Source organism: Montipora capricornis, chromosome 4 (assembly GCF_036669925.1).
Source record: "Montipora capricornis isolate CH-2021 chromosome 4, ASM3666992v2, whole genome shotgun sequence".
NCBI classification, from domain to species: Eukaryota; Metazoa; Cnidaria; class Anthozoa; order Scleractinia; family Acroporidae; genus Montipora; species Montipora capricornis.
Genome location: NC_090886.1, coordinates 36984861 through 37002477, shown reverse-complemented (window position 1 = coordinate 37002477; position 17617 = coordinate 36984861). Strand labels below are relative to the sequence as shown.

Below are 17617 nucleotides of genomic sequence, written 5' to 3'. Positions count from 1 at the left end.
CGCCGTCCGGTGATTGCGATTTTACTCGCCAAAATTAAAAATATGGCCGTGAATAGCCTGAAACTGGCAAGACCTTTCAAAACCCTGAGTATCAACCCTTCCTGAGGGGTAGGGGGTCAGGGAGAGGAGGAAAACAGTCCCACAATGCAATTCAATAAGACTCTTGACCCTGTCTCCCACGTAACCTCAAAGTGGCCAATAAGGTAGATCGCTTCTAAAGTATGACGGCTCACTGAACGTTATTTACAAAGAAGGAACTAAGGAATGTAACAGAAAGCACGAAAAAACAGTTTCCAATAGGTGAAAGACACAGTGGACAGACGGCTTATTTCACGATTCTTTCACTCCCTTAACCTGGATGAACGTCAACATTCCAATACCTCGGGTTTTTTTTCCATTTTTTCCTTCGAAGTCTTTTCTTTGGTTTACTAGGGGGTAGTTTCTTTGGGATCTTAATATGGGAAAATCGTGAAATTACAGTAGGTGGTTGATAATTAAGATGAAAAAATTAAAATGTCTGTTCTCGGTATTTAGTTTGACAAACGCCAATGTAAAAGACTAAACCTCTTTTGTTATTTATTCAACAGCCTCAGTGGCGTCTCAAAAAACACTCACTCTTTTTTGAATTTCATAGAAATTCACCTGAAATCTCCCTCACAATGTTCAAACAAAAGTTGCAATTTTTTGGAAAACGCGATTTTATGTACACTTTATAATTTTTATTCTTTAAAAGATAAATAGCGCAAAGTTAAATTAATAGACGGGCCTTTGTCAATAACACTTTTGGGTTGTTAATCCTCTCTAAATCCTCGGAAAGAGTCCATTGTAAAAAACGATTTCAACAGTTACGTGTATTTTCAATATAACTTGTGCGTAGTAAAAAATAGTAATTATTTAAAGGAATTTGTAGACATAAGCTTTTGCATCGTTCGAACGATTCAAGTTATTTTGCAAACAAAATGATTTATAGTGATCGTTCAATTGAAGTTCTCTAAAATAAATAAAAATAAATTATCATATTTTCGAGAATCGTCTTGGAACACATTTTTCACGCACTGATCATGATAGTTCCTACGCATCCTTAAAAGCCAACAAAAACAAAATACGCTAAGCGTTTTTTTTGCTCTATTTGCGAATGGAATATCTAATGCGAAAGGTACAAAGAGCTTTTCTGTAGTACTGTTCAAAGTCGTAACGTCAATTTTAGTTACGCATAGAAACTCCTTTGCCCTTCACCGCCGTTTCTCGTATGCAAGAACTCCATGTATCTTTTCCTTCTATGTAATTTGTAAATTCTTAATCTTTCCTCTTCTTCATCTGGATCGTCACTTTGAACAAAGTCCCACCTGAAAGTCTCATTCCCAGCCACTATTCCTGTTGAGGAAGTCTGTTCTAAACTAATCAAAGTTTCTCGCTTCCGGTTCTCGTCCGAAGACCCTGGATTCGTACCGCTCTTTGAGGCAAAATTTTCGCCGCTACAAGTTGTGCTTCGTCCATCTGAACTACTTGTTCCCCAGCTTCTCGATGAAGTATTTTGTGAGCTTGTAGAGCGAGATTGTGAGGTAAAATCGTCCGAAGTCTCTCTATTGTCGTCAGTTCCACCTGATTTCCCTTTCGACCTAACTCGTGTTCCTGCGGAGAAAAAATAACGCTTTCGAAACTATCCAAGGGCCTCAAGTTAAGACTTCACAGCAAAGATCGAGCGAAAGAAATGTATGTTATTTCAAATCAGGACATTCAAATTCGACCCAATGATATTTTCTGGAAGAGATCAAAGAAAACACTTGAACCAAACAAACCTTCACTGCTGCTATCTGCTTCTGACGCCGTGTGCTTTTTCGAGTTAGAATTTTTGCTACTTCTTCCCGATTCTCTTTTCTTTTTCTTTTTGGCTTTAGTTGCTCTCTCTGCTGGTGGTTTAGAAAGTGACTTCTCAGCTTGAGTGGGCATTTTGACGAGACTGGATTATTAGCCATTTGTCGTTAGTCGAGGCGTCCATGGCAATATATCTAACAATTGTCATGCAAATACGGCAAACTCGTGTCTTTTGGTCACAAAGTGCGTGACAAACAGCACCGCGCGCGCGCGCGCGAATTCCTTACCTAGGAAACCCGGGGTGTTTACCATTTAGCCAAAAAATCCGGAAATTTCGGTTTGAGGTCAAATGGAAAGAAAATCTTTTCAGAAATTGTGGACAACCTCCAGAGGTAGTCCTCTTTTCTGTTCGGAATGGAATTCGGGAAATGCCCTTACCATTTGTGAGAATAGTTCCGTTTCCAGGCCCTTTCTGACAAAATCGAGTAAATGCACGCAACTTCAACGGGGGGAGTAGTAAAATGGTAAGCGCCATTCTCATCCGGTTGGTCATTAAATTCGTCTCCACTTATGTCCAGGTTTGACTAAATTCGGAAAATCGCTTACCTTTATGCAACGATCATTCCATCCGGATTATTTGGCTAAATGGTAAGCATCCCCGACTAGAACTTATGGATCGTCAAGTTCCTACAGTCCCTGATCAATATGCCGAAAACCACCAGGGCCCGGTTGTTCAAAAGCCGATTAACTCTAATTCCAGATTAAAAATTAACCAAGGAGTTCATTTCTCTACTCCCAAATGCTGTTCAACGCTGATATTCGGCAAAACTTCACATTAGAAGAAGCCAATCTTGAAAAACAAAAATAAGCAAAAGAAACTTTCACCAAAAAGTTGAACACATGAAACAAAAGTTTGCGGTAATCCTGTATTAAGTTAATCGGCTTTCGAACAACCGGGCCCAGTAGTCTTGCTTTAAAAGTACGATGTACGATTTAGCCATAATCGCACCCTTCTGTGCGGCTTCTGTGCAGATGAAGCGCAGAAGGTGAAATATTAGTTATTTGAGTGATAGATTTTCTCAGTTTGTGTGATTTGAAAACGACTTAAAATGTTTACTCGACACAGTGACGAATCGAGCACAAGATCTTCACTCCGTCACCACCTCTCCACTAATATTAATTAACTTGAAATTGAAGAGGACGAAACGGATCTAGCCGAAGAACGCATACCATTTCCGGCCGTCAGATCAGCGAGAAAATATACCTTTCTTCGCAGGATGTACTAGGATTCCTGTCAACTTTCCCTGGGGTGGGGCCTAGAGAGAGAAATCAGCCAAACCTCAAAACCTGGCAGAGTGAAACTAGTAATGAGCACTCGTTAAAACCTGGGCCACTTAAAGCAGTGCTTTTGAAATGATGAGTTAGAGGTTTTAAACGTACCATCTTGATCATGTAGATCCGTTGCCACTTCAAAGCAAGCCTTACTAGACAATCTGTGGAAAGTAAGAATCCCTAATTTGAAAATTCACCAGATGGCAAGCATGAGATGCAATTTTGTATAAAACAGTTCTCACCAAGATGGCAACCATATGTGTAAATGATATAGTGGCTTGCCCCAACCCTCTGTTGTTTTCTTTACCAAGATGGCCAAGATGGTGGCATATGCTGATTGGAAGGATTATTCATAATTTGCTGGATCTGCGTTGTGTTAAACTTAGGCAGGATAAACCGCCATTAACTGATTCTTCATTTCCTACACATCTTTTCACAACACGAGTTTTGTCTCTAAACTCTCTAGTGAATAATATCGCGGTGCCCGAAAAGCCATTTGTGAAACCGCCAACCGCTTGTTTTGGAAAGCCGATCTTTTAACATGTTTTCAAGGTAACAAAAGAAAACTGACTATGAAGTTTGACGACTTAAATCCTCTCCGTTAGAAAATGGCCCGTAAAATTTCGTGACTTTCGAGAAACGCGCCCCAGGTGTAGAAATGGGTACCGGCCAAAACGCTGGGGGTAGCCCTGCGATGGCCTAGCATCCCATCCAGGGGGGAGTAAAAATACTCCTAGTCGCTTCATGCTACAGAAACCGGAGATAAGCGCCGGCCTGGTGGGCCTTCTAGGCTCGTACCAGACGCACGCAAAAGAATGCCTGCAAAGAAGACATAAGCTTATAAAAACAACGAGTGACCTGTGTAATGTGACCTGTGTTTTGGACCCGCCGCTGGCCCCACAAGCTTTATATCTGTCAGCTACCTACAAGACCACCGGGACAAGACCCTTGATCTCAACCGTAGAATTCAAGGCTTTAGCACGCGACGCACCCTGTATTCTATAACTTCGCAATTATTCTTCCTCGTTCTCTCCCAATTTGCCCGGGCAATTTGGCGTAGAATTCCGCTCAATCAGGAGTCCACAAAAGGCAATCAATTACCGTAAAAGTCCGTCTGTTTCAGCCATCTTGAAATATTTACTCTCAAGATCGTTAAATGAAGCGTCAATTGAGCTCTATTTGGTCACGTGACATATTATATGTCAAAAGAAAAATACGAATTGAGATTTGCAAGTAAACACTCTCTCAGTAGGACATTTTTTTTTTGTTTAAAGTGCTTTCAAAGAAAGACTGACGTTGTCTAATAGACAGGTTGGCAAGTATTTTTGGCGTGACCTTTTTCCCTGATGTTTTGTTTCAACAGGAAGCTAATTGGCTGCTCATTTGAATCTCTCCCGACATGAAGGACGATTTTGATTTTCACCGGAACAAAATGCGAAAGTTACACGGACGACCCTAGAGGATCGAAAGTCTCGATTATGGGTGAATTGACAGACGAGGAGCAGCGTTGGGTTTGTCCCAACGATCGACAATTATGTTTAAGAGCGAAGTAAGTAACGTTTTGACTGAATTAATGCTTATAATTAAGGTCAGCACAACCTGACTGGGGAAATCAACATAGTGTACAAATATCGGGTAAAATATCGTAATCGTCTTTTTCTGAAAGGGTTTTAGTATTGTTCCAAAGCACCGATTTCCAGTTTTCCGGTGTTTAAATTATTCAAAACTACTTAAAAGCCACAAACAGCTGAATTTTATCGTAAATGTTATCGTTTTCTTGTGATTTTTGCGATGCGGACTTTTGTAGGTGTGGAATTGATGGCCAGTCTTTATCTGTGCTTTTACCACTCGCTGTGGCAATGAAACACCATGTGTTTTAGGCCCAAGAAAGTGTTGAAAAAAATTTTTAAGAAAACCCGTGCAAGATGGCCCAAGTCTTTAGAGAATTTTCTGTTAGTCTCGTTTTTGATGGGCTTGATGGTCGTTGTAAATCTTTTACCTCATCGATTGCTGGTGATCGTCTTTGCTAAAGGAAGCTGACAGTTTTATGGCCATATATCCGATATCTTTTTCGTTATGTTTTCTTTCATTGCAGACTCAATTCAGGCTGGTCTTTCCACTCAAGTGGTCCAGTGAGAAAGCCTGCAAAGACAAATATAAGTGTTTCGGAGCAAGAGATCATCAGGAATGTGCTGGAGCGCTCAGAGAGGCTACGGCATGTCGAGGAGGAAAGAATCGGGTATGTGGTTTTTTGCGACAATAAGCCAGAGCTTTTTTTTTAACAATCAAAGTTTCATTCGCGTGTGAAAAGAAAATAAAGTTATATAAATGTGCGACTTAGTTTATTCTGCTATTAAAATTTAACGTAGTTTTTATGGCGATTTGCATTCAATTTGATTTGCATGCTGTTTGTACAAGAGTTGTGTTTTTGGTTTAAATTGTTCGATTTTGTTTGCGGTTAAAATGTTAATTGCAGCTTAAATTGCGTTCAAAAACATGTTCAAAGAGTTCCGGCCTCCATTGCTTTCATTGAAATACTATGTACTGGATAAGCTGCAACTTTGCAGCAAATAATAAAATTGACTGATTAAAATGAAATTACGAACAATATTAATATTGTGCTTGTTATCTTTCACTGTAATAATGCCTTCGACCCACAGATCTCTTAGGCTAATTGAAAGACAACGCATGTAACAAGCGAAAAATAATAATATTTCGATAGAATATAATCCCAGAGACTTTCAGTATCTAATTCTCAATAAAAAGTGGTCGCTTAATTTAAGTATTTGTAATAGCAGCCAAAAAAATTGGCAAAGGAAACAGGGCTTCTCTTTATCAAGGAAAACGCTCCTTTATCAAGTAAACGGTTTTGTTGACTTAGACTGTGTATTTACAAACATTTTATTCAGAAATTTAAAAAAGATAGGATAGTTGCACTGAACTTTGTAAAGGCCTAGTGTCTTCACATATACTAGGTGTCATATAATTCAAGCAAATTTCTTGTTCATGTTATTTTCATTCAGTTTGACTGTGGACAGATTAACTACATAAGTATTGTGGGGCTGGAACACATGTGGACCAGTTTAAATGGCAGTCTTGAATTACATTTATCAGTCAAGATGCCTATCTGAATAACAAATGATAACAAGACAAAATAAATAGTTTCCCCATGATGTTAATGGACCTGATTCGTGTGAAACAGGTCTCTGTTTTGTGAAAAGTGCTAGATTTAAACTGTGCAAAGGAAATAATTTATGAATTTAATTCTGAGACTGTAACCTCAAGTAACACTTCTTCTTTTATTAAAATTGACAAAAATTTTAATGGCAGTTACATGTATATGCCTTTAATGGCATATTTTCAACTTCATTCTGGTTCTCCCAACTTTACCTTTGAAAATGCCTGTGAAGTGAAATATTATTTTCTCTGAGTATCTGTGTGTTTTATAGTCCATTACAGCCACACTGCAATTAAGAACTATTGTTTTAGGTTGCTGTTTCCTCCTAAACATGGACTTTACATAGAAATTGACCCTAGAAATAATGATATAATAATAATAATAATAATAATAATAATAATTATTATTATTATTATTATTATTGTTATTATTATTATTATTATTGTCAGAACTGTTTTTTCTGACAATAAACTCACGGATTGATTCAAGCACACTGATAAACACAACTGTTTTAATCGGCCACAACTCTCGCTTTACCGGTCAATTGACTCACCATGTGCTCTTCCAAACTCTTTTGAAATGATTCCCAGTCCCTACCGAGAGTGGGCTGGAGATGCCTGACTAATCTTATGACAAACACTTACAACGAGTGCTTTGAACGAGTGCTTACAACGAGTTTAAAAACAAGAAAGTTATAATTTGCCCAACTAGAATCTCGACGCACTCCCCTATTTGATCTAAGAAGTTGGATCAAATACTCCAACAGTGCTATGTTCAATGTTCAGCTTTCTGTTGCTTCTGCGCATGCAAGGCAACAGATATTATTAGCTGCTATAATGGATGGCGAAACTCCCTTGCACTTGGATTTAGTTGTGACATTCCTCCCCCTTCCTTTTGTTCTTCTCGTTGTTGATCACAGGAGAGCTCGATTAGGTAAAGCTGTTGGACTGCTCACTGCCCTCAGCCGGATCGCTCTAACAACCCCATCTCTTCCTTTAATGAGCTTGGTCACAATTCCAATGATCCATTTCCCGCTGTTTTGTTCTGGGCCCTGGAATACATCCCTCGGTTGAACAGCCATCTCCTTGGTTCTGTGTTTAAGGTTGTACCTCTCCCTCAACAAGTTAAGATACTCCCCAGACCAAAAGAAGAAGAAGTCATCAGAGCTTGCTACGGGTGCAAGCAAGAAATTCCAGGTCTCTGCCTTTGTGAACCAACCCACGGCTAGTTTGTCAACAGACAGGAGAGTGGGATCTGTCCCATTTGAAGTACTGGGTGTGGATTTTAATTTGCGAGCCCAATTGCATATAAGCTTTTGCCTAAGAAGGAAGGGAAGGCATATATCTTATTGTTTGCATACAGTTTAACCCAAGCCCTTCATCTTGAGTTGCTACCAAACCAAACAGCCGAGGAGTTTATCAAAAGTCTCAAATGATTTATCGCATGGAGGGGGAGACCCAGGAAAATTTACTCCGATAATGGAAGGAGTTTTACAGCTGCAGTGAAGTGGTTGAGTACCGTGATGAAGTCGGAACAGCTTCAGGATAACCTCACCCACCGGGGTATAATGTGGCAATTCAACTTGAGTCTTGCTACCCATGATGTGATACGAATGGTTTGCCAGAATCCATGTTTCTGCAGGATTGTTCGAGTCTGTCCTCTTGTTCCACAGCTACTGAAAATATTTCCTTGACTAACTTTGCTTCTGCTTCTGTTTCCTTATTCGCCTCAGTTTGCACAGGTGCTGGCCACATTTCTGGCTTGGAAAGCCAGTCTGGTCCCTTTAGCCAGAGTTCTGGAAGCTCTTTAGACTGGCTTCCCCTGCTCCCCACATCTGCTGGGTTTTGGCCCGAACTCACATGGCCCCACTGGATGTAATCCTTGGCATTGATCTGGGCCACTCTATTTGATACGAACTGTTTGTAGTCCCTTTACTGGCTATCCGGTGAAGTGCCACCATACTGTCTGTCCATCCGTACACTGACCTCACTGCACAACCCTCCAACGCATTTCTCGCGTTATCAACAACATTGGCAGCCATGTGGGCTGCCACAATTAAACGGCCTTGGGATTGTCAGCCCTTTCTTTGCTAAACGAGCTTTTGCTGCAACTAGACCCTGGTTATTGCCTGACTCTTGATAAACTATTGCGTACACAGCTGTTCCTGTTCCCTGGAGGAGGAGGTGGAGTTTGTTAGGCATGTGGTGAGTGGTTGTACTGGTTTGGAGGATTAGATGGGGCATGATCAGATGGGGTTGGGGGTGTACTGGGAGCTTTGTCGGAAAGTATGGTGTTAAGTGTGCTGATGTGTGGTGTCAGGAGGTTCCGGATGAGGTGAGGGTGTCAAAGAATGTGGTTGTGAAGATCTGGTTGGATAGGCGCTTCACAGAATCATGGATCATGGATATAGTGGCTCAGTTGCAGACATTATTATTATTATTATTATCATCATTATTATTATTATTATTATTATTAATACTAATACTATTATTTTATTTAATACAATACAATACTTGCAATATTTACGGTTGTGTCGTTCAGTTTACTTTCTCCCCCCGCCCATTTGAAGGCCTCAGGTCTCAGGTCATTTCTTTCTAAGAACTCAGAGTTTTTTGTTTTATGTGCTTTTAGTCGACTGGTAGAGAAAGTGGAGAATATGCAAAATAATGCCATTGGAGATGGAAGAGAGACTTGCCTTCTTTGCAATTCCAAGTTTGGGGCCCTGAAAGTTATTGCCAAAAGATGTGACATTTGTGGGATGGTGGGTATACCGGTTATTTGCTGTGGACAGTTTTATACTGGATAACTTAAATGATTGTATTTTGGGACTTGGAAAAATAATTTCCTTTATAATTATAGACTCTCAGATTGTACACTTGCTGTGATTGGCTAATTTAGCGGGCACAATTCTACAGGACAGTTTGCTCTCTGGCCCACTAAATATTATTTGGTATTAATTTTTGATGCAACATATTTCAACACGTTTTTCATGCTATTTATGTGAAATAAACTTCTGAAACTGTGTGAATCTTGCAAGCAACTATTTCAAACTGAAAAGCCAATAACGTTTATTTTGTTTTGTGGATTTTGATCGACGCATGCCAATCATTTGTTGCAGTTGAAATTTGTGTGTGACTTCAATGCAACTATAAGTTTCTTTTTCCCCCATGCCATGCCTCCATTACCTCAGAGATTAATAAATGTCTCTCTAAAAGCATTTTCTTGGTCTCTACTGTGACTTAACGATCTCTTTTTTTCTCGTTGTCTTATGGGATGTGCATGAAAAACTCAGTCTGTAACTTAGTTAGTAAGAAGTATGTATCAGTTAGTAAGAAGCCTGTATCAGTTTATAAGAAGTGTGTATTTGGACATTTTCTCTGGCTAAAAAGCTAAGGAAAGTATTCTATTAAGTTTTTGTAAATTACCTGAGTTATGATTTTCCTGTGATGAATAACATTTCCATTTTCAATTTTAATTCACTTTATTTTACTATCAGTTATGTTTCTGGAACTTCGCGATTTGTGTTAGGAAGGAAAAAAAAACTTTTTGTGAAGTGAGGTGTTCAACAGGGTTGATCCTGGTAACTAAATGAGTAACTTCTTGAGCTGGAGGCAACTACCATTTTTGCTCTATGTCCATGGGGTTCTAGAAGCCTTCACAGTTTTGCTTTGACAAGCATGGCAATTTTCCTTTTTTATAAGAGATCAAGGGAGGTTCCTGGAATATCTCTCTGAGATTAGGCTGGTTTTGAATTAAATTCCATTAATTTGTCTTATAGTACGTTTTGTAAGCCTTTCAAAGCTGGTTGAAACTGCATGACAAAATGGTAGAATTTTCTTGTGCATTTGTTCGATATTTATCATGTTTGCGGTGACTACGCCACATTACTAATCACTTTCTTCGCTGCAAATCAAATCGTTCCGCAAAATATTTGTCGAACACAAATTCTGATTGCCAGCCCAATCGATCGGGCAAGTCTAAGAGTTGTTTTACTTGCCCATGGAAATATTTCACTTGCCCCAGGCAATCGGGCAAGCATTAGTGTCAAACACTGGTTGTGGTTAAAAATTGTCTTTTAGTTAGTAGTTCCAAACTTTTGAAACCAGTTCAGTTTTGATTTGCTTTGTTTCAGATGATGGTAATGAATATTCGTTAAATAAAAATCACAATTGAATTGGTTTGAACTATATATATTAATTAAACCAACAAAAAATTGAACCACAAGATAATGTGTCCAGAAAGGAGTGAAGGTGTGTACATACATACATGTAATTATCTGCTGCAGCTTCTTGGTCTCGCCGAGAAATGCCATTAGTGAGTGACTGTCAAGAGAAATAAACAACAGGAAGGCTAATAATGTAAATAATGATATTTTTATTGTTGTACATGTAATACAGTTACAAGTAATATTATATTTATTAGAGTGTATGCCAAAAGTGTGGCCTGGATACACATGACAGTGATGGTGATGCAATATGGCTGTGTGTGCTGTGCAGTGAACATAGAGAGGTTTGTTACCACTGGTTTGCAATAATTATACCTATATACATGCATGTAAGACGTGTTGATGCCATATCACAAATTTCTGTGCCACCTTCTTTTATGTATCAAATAATCTCTTTATGAGAAAGCAACCTATACTCTTTTTTCTTCAGAACAAAATACATTTTCTAAGGCTTTCGAATCAGGACACCAAAACAACTTTGATTCTAATGTTTTTTTACTCAGAACAGACCTTCTCTGTTGTAGTTAACAAGGAAAGCTAATAGATAGTTGGTGGTGAGCCAGAGAACTCAAACATGACAGAAAATTGAATGGTGTCTGAACAAATGAATTTATTGTCTGAGTTCTTGATGTATATAGACTGACTTAGCTGTGTTTTTAAATAATTTTTATGAAAGGATCAGCTTAGTGCGCAAGTCATACTCTGTGAGCCATTTGAACCTTGAAGTTTTAAGTCAGAAATTGGTTTGAACTGAAATACAATTAATTTAATTACCGATGTTCGAGGTAATAATAAAAACAGTAGTTGTGGGAAAAATTATCTATGATTTATTAAACCCATTTACACTTAAGTGCCCCCAAGACTAGTCCTGTCAGGTGGGAATTAATTTAGGGTTAAGACCTCTCATACACATCTTTGTGATGAATTTTCATGTGAAACCAGTTTTTAACCTTTGTTAAACTTGCTTACATTATACACTTAACCCTTAGACGTCCAAACTGGCCTAAATCGGCCAGACTTAGTATTTTACTCTGTCTAACGCCAGACGGTTTTACTCGTCAATGGGGAACCCCCGGAAGTCAATGGGTTAATCAGTCACTGAAAAACTATGTCCTCATTAACAAGTTAGATCTTAATTCCCATTAATTTACCAACAAAGCATGTAGTGACAATCGAGTCCTCAAACCTTCATTAAATTTATTAAAAGAGGTCAGTGTGCTATTAGACTTGACAGCAACATTTCCATTTATTGGAAACAGTTATGGAAACGAACTGGAGCCTGGTTTTTCAAAGCCATACCCAGTTACAGACATCCTGGACAGCAAAGACAATCAAGTGCAGAAAGAAAGGTGAGTCTGTCAACTCAGACTTTTAGTTTATTCAGACATTTTGAAATGAAAAATTGAGCAAAAATTCCAGGCCAGCAGAGGTCTTTTTTCTTTTTGCGATCGCTGGGGTGACGAATACGGGAAAAGAGATCTCTGCCATGGGTGGAAACTTGCTTTGATCCAACAGCCATCCACAACGTTGACCTTGGATAGTCTCCTTCGCAGCTGTTTTTTGGATGTCACGCAACGCTCCCCCCAAAGAACCTTTGCGGGGAGTGTTGTGTGATATCCGAAAAACGGCTGCGAAGGGGACTATACAACCTTGGACAGCACTTTTCAAACCGCATGCCCCATGATCAATATGTTTGCTGACTGTGACGTGAGCCGTTCATTCCTTTACAGTAATTCCGCTGTTGTTAAGGACGGTGCCTACTATTGTTATTGCGCATACATTCTGCGCATCTCCAGATACTCGGATTTCCCATCGGTGATGCTTACTAATACAGGAATATTTTTGCGCGGTTTAAAACTATCCGAAAAAAAGTAGATCTTAGTAAGTACTCTTGGTATCCAAAAAGAAACTGGGGGGTAACCATGCATTTTTGAGAGATAATTAAGTTTCAATTGAGAAAGAACGCCATACATTGCTTTGTATTTTAAAATATTATTCATGAATTATCTTTGAAAAATGCGTGGTTACCCCCAATTTTCTTTTTGGATTTTAATAACACTTGTTAAGATCTACATTTCCTGCATAATCACACACCGGGGCAAAAAAAAATATTGTTAATTAGTAGGCACCGTCCTTAAGTGAGCTCACACAACAGGTGAGGATTCAGTCTCTATTAAGTAATCACCACACATGCTCAACACAGTGACTTTCAACCCATGGCAGGTAGCGGTCTCTTTTCCTGTTCTCGTTAGCCCAGCGATTGCAAAAGAAAAGAGACCTCTGGTAGCAAGGAAGTGCAAAAGTTGAAGGTTTTTAAAAATTAAGTCTTAAAATTTCTTTTTGTATTGTAGGACACAAGAAGCTCCAAAGGTAATTATTCTTGATTTTTTAACTTTAAAGAAGTTATGATTCTTTTGTCCTTAAATGGTTTGCTGGTGTAACCTAGGTGCTGTCGACGGAGCTGGAACTGGTGTCGAGAATACTCAACACAAGAAAGTGTCCCAAAGTGCTGTTCCAAATTTTTTCCTATAAGGTCATGCATGCAATGTGATTGTTTCGTATACCCTACAGGACAACTAGCGTGACCAGTTATTCCATTTTTGGATTATAGAAAGGTTATTAATTAATCTCACTTGAAAAGAAAGGTGAAACATGACCCGGCGCCATTAATGTTTTTGACTTCACTAAGGCAAAATTCAGTGTTCTGCTACAAAGATCTACAACATTTGTCTTGCAAGAACGCTAAAAACATAAGGTATGAGGAAATTATAGGTGGGACCGAGTGATTCAAGACATTATTATACATGTTTCCTTCCTTGAAAAAATCCTTTTGCCTAAAGAAATTGCGTGTCATTGGCATACATGAACTTGTGTAATGCATGTTTACTGTATTTGTTTATTTATATTCGATAAATCATGTTGTGTTTAGGCCGTGTTTTCACCTTAATATAGATATATACATGTAAGCTTAAACAATGGCAAATTTTTATTGTATATGTCTCATAATAGCGGCAATAGAACGAAAGATATAGTTCATTCTTTGAGAGTGGTTTCTCTGATGTGTTTTGTTGCGAAAAAAAATAATGCAGCAGTTATGGGGTATACAGACGGTTGATAAGTCAGCAGTGAAAGAGTTATGGCACCTCAGGAAGCCACCATCAGCCATCTTAGAAAGGAGTTGGATTTGTTTTTTCTCACTGTAACGTCAACAAACAGTGAAATTATTTGAAAAAAGATTAAAGACAATGAACTTTTAAAACAGGCTAGATGGTGTGTTACAAAAATAGCACACTTAAATTTGCTTTAAATTGAGTTTTTCACCTAATTGTAGCTCAGCATGCATGGTATGACAGTTTTTCTTGAAAACACATCCCAAATTATAGGAAATGGAATTTAAGTGACTCTTCTTTTCAAAAACATTTCTGGGAGTACATGACTTTTAACCTCTTTAGGGGGTGCTCTGCATACCTAAAACTGCACTCTCCAAGTGCACCCTCCTCTTGTGAATTAAAATACCACCTGCCTTCTAATCGACCAGCTAATCTAAGTTGTAGTGACAACCCTTTCATCATTATCATTATCATTATCATCTTACTATAAAGCGACTATTCTGTTTTAAATAATAAATTATTATAGATGATTTCGATGGTGTGGTAAGAGATGAAACTGAATCAGAGGGGGAGGAATCCAGCAGTTCATCGGATGAAATGATCTTTGATCCTCGACAAAAGTCCACCTTACTTGCAAACAGGGACAGATCACCTGCAGCTGATGAACGCCCAATCTATGCTAGTCGGATATCAGATCTCTCGATGCCAGGCAGCATCATATTGGAAAACAGTGACACCCCACCCCCCTTTCGTAAAAGAACCCTGCAGATGACACAAGAGGATAAATACTATCATTCAACCAACGCCAGTGTACAACCATCCTCAAAACAGGAACTCAATGGGACGATTGACTGTAAGTGTGCATTTTAAGTTTAGTGCATGGTAGTTTGACCAGAGGAAAGCACATAAAGTTCAACATTTATTTATTTGTTGTTTTTTTATTGAACCAGTGTTTTTTCCATTGTTTTGCGGGGGGAAAATATTGTTGAATTTGTTACTGTCACTACCACTAATAAAGGTCATGCTCTTTCTATCTGTTCCTACATGTATGTTGTGTAAATGCACAAGTGTCATGTGTCATAGAAATCCCTTGGATACCCTCTCTTATAAATGTAGTTGATTAATGTCAACATGAACGAAATGTTTGAAATGTATCACATATTGAACTGCGGATATGAAATCAAGTGAAGCTGTCATCCTCACAGTTATCGATGCAATTTAAGCAATTCCATAGTCAAGAGAATTAAGCCTGAAAAACTCAGGACTTCAATGGGGTTTGAACCCAAGCTATGAAGTCACTGATATTGGTAGCTCTGAATCCACTCCACAGAAGTTTTCAAACTTTGCAGAGAGTTTCATCTTGGCCTGCTGATCACTTTTGTGCAAGATATGAGCAACTAAAGCCAAAATATGGGGTGTTTTGCAAGGCTTTCCTGTTGCCATGGTAAATTGTTACATCACAAAAATGACTGCATCTTGTTCAGCAATAATAGATGTTTCACATGGTACCACAACATTTCTGTTTCGTGATAAGCATTGTAGTGTCAATCCTTCTAATAACAAGGTCTTTGGAAAGTATTGAAACTGGCTTGAGTCATCTTAAACTCCCTAGTTCTCCACTGCCTGATTCTTAAAACTATTAACCCTTTGAATTGACTCCTGAACTGCAACCCCATTGACGAGTAAAATTGTTTGCCGTGAGACAGAAAAAAATCTAACCTGTATTGAACCTGTATTGATTACAGAATGTTATTTATATCTCGTAGCACCTGAAAAAAGTTACATACAGCAAAAAGGTGGTTTGTTCACAAGGAAGGTAATTGAAGAAGTAAAGGTGGATGTTCATGGTGCATTGGGTAAAAAACAAGACACAGAAGAAGAAGACATTGATGAGCTGGTGAGAACATTCAAGGAGTCTGAGGCTTCAGTACCCAAAGATACAGGGAATGCTGGTGGGTACAGCCCTGATAACTTTGTCATGCTTACAGAGATTTGTTTACTTATAATGATGTGAGCACTCTTGGAAAAAATCGTTGCCTCTAAGAGGGGTTGAAAACAGGCCTGCACCTTTGCATTATAAGTTCATATTGTTACGGTAACTAATTACCGGCGGAAAGATAATAACCTCGCTATTTCCACGGAACACAACTTATATTTAATATTATTGTAAACAACGGGAGACAACTTAGCTCCAGGTAGCAACTACTCTTTAAGTACAATCTCAGTACAATTAACTTAATACTTCTCTACAGTTAGACTGACCACAGGCAAAGTACTAATTTCCTTCTCTTTGACGAAATCTCGACTTAAGACTTCTTTCACAGTATCACTGTATACTTGATAGCAGAATGCCAGAATCACACACAAATGGGGGAAATCCCTTCACTTGTCACTTGTCACTTGTCACACAATATCACTTGGAAATCACAGACAGGGAATGAAGTCCCAAAACCACAACGGCCAAAGCACCAACTGACTATAGAGAACCGGCTATATAGCGCGCTATCTGAAGAGAGTCTAAAAGTTCCCAAAAGTAACCATTTACAGCTATCACAATAAACTCTATAATAATTTCTTAAACTTATGAGTCACAAACTATTTTGAAACTGATGAGTCACAGTTCTAGAAAATTCTTGAAACAACACATTGCGTGACAGTGACCTTCGCAAACTTTCCAAATAATTCTGATCCTTGTAACAATAATTATGCTGTATCACTGAGCTACATGTATAGGGAGTGTGGCCATTGACTTAAGCTCAACCTTATATGTCCTTCATACTTAAGTCAGCTACCAAATTGGGTGGCAATAGACCACTTCCATAATTAAGTGGTGACCACCTTGACATTCTTTTGTATCTAATGTTTATTAGACCTACTGGCTTTATTTTGAAACAAAAGTTAAAATTTTCTTGAAATTTGCTTGTAGTTGCAAGGCTAGAAAGACTTATTAGCATTACAACAGAAGAATAAATTTTATTTGGCTTAACCATTATGAAAGAGGTCTGTTCTCTCCGATGTTAAAATGAAGGGGATAGTGAGTTTTTGGGTTGGTAAATGAATGAGTAGACATATTCATTGATGGTATTTCAGGACAATCTGCACAAAAAATCTTAGTCAACAGCTCTTAACTGATGACCCTTGGATTATTTATTGGGATCGATGCTAGCTACTTAGCTAGGTGTTGACTTGTGGGAGCTAATAAGGCCATTAAGTTTAAAGGGGCACTGTCATGCAAAATTTGCTATTTTTTGGTAAAAACTGCATGAAAATCTAAATTAGCACTTTAACTCACGCGTACAACATATCTGACAACCCACTGACAAGATATGAAATATATTTATTGCACAGGGACTTATTTGTATTGAATTACTGACGACTTTCTGAAGACACCTTCTCCAAAGTTAAAAAATCTGGCCAATTTTCAATCCTTTTCTATCCACAGACTCCATCTGTGGATGCAGATATACAGTACATGTAGCAAAGAATAGCTTCAGTGCACCTCAATGGTTCTTGGAAACAAAACTACACCATTATTTTTTGGTCTTTGAAGTTTGACTGAAATAGCGTGACACTGCCCCTTTAAACTATTGTAAGAATGATGCTTAAAGATTTTATTCTGTCTAATGCCAGACGATTGTACTCGTCAATGGTGGCTGCTTCAGGGGTGAAAGGATATCAGGTTACATTGTTCTTTTCACTGCTTTGTTCCCATGGACTGTGTAGTGCATAATGGTTCCAGAAAATATCCATACCCCCACCACGGAAGACAATTGGAAATTCCGAGGGAGAGGGGGGGTTAAAGGGCAGTAATTTCCAAGGGGTAGGGGGGTTTCGTGGGAAACTACTTTTCCAAAGGGTCACGAACCACATACAAAACATTGAAAGCAACATACGATCAAACTGAAGCACAAAACATACTATCAGACGATGTTTTGAAACAAAAGTCAGTTTAGAGAT

General features: G+C 38.6%; 2 protein-coding genes across 2 annotated transcripts in view; one reads left to right on the top strand and one right to left on the bottom strand.

Annotated features, from left to right (window-relative positions):
* Positions 1–551: 551 nt before the first annotated feature.
* LOC138044685 (uncharacterized) lies at positions 552–2009 on the bottom strand. The gene is made up of 2 exons (XM_068891137.1): positions 1800–2009; positions 552–1632 (listed from the first exon to the last, which is right to left on the bottom strand). Exons 1-2 carry the CDS (start codon positions 1948–1950, stop codon positions 1208–1210), a joined length of 576 nt encoding a protein of 191 aa, XP_068747238.1. The 5' UTR covers positions 1951–2009; the 3' UTR covers positions 552–1207.
* Positions 2010–4310: 2301 nt separating this feature from the next.
* LOC138046873 (rabphilin-3A-like) overlaps positions 4311–17617 on the top strand; it is a 28411-nt gene continuing 15104 nt past the window's right edge. Inside the window, 9 exon segments of the mRNA XM_068893457.1 lie at positions 4311–4395; positions 4511–4696; positions 5243–5386; positions 8957–9086; positions 10748–10834; positions 11810–11899; positions 12902–12920; positions 14187–14513; positions 15427–15612. Of these exon segments, the coding sequence (XP_068749558.1) occupies positions 4626–4696; positions 5243–5386; positions 8957–9086; positions 10748–10834; positions 11810–11899; positions 12902–12920; positions 14187–14513; positions 15427–15612 (1054 nt within the window). The 5' untranslated portion in view covers positions 4311–4395; positions 4511–4625.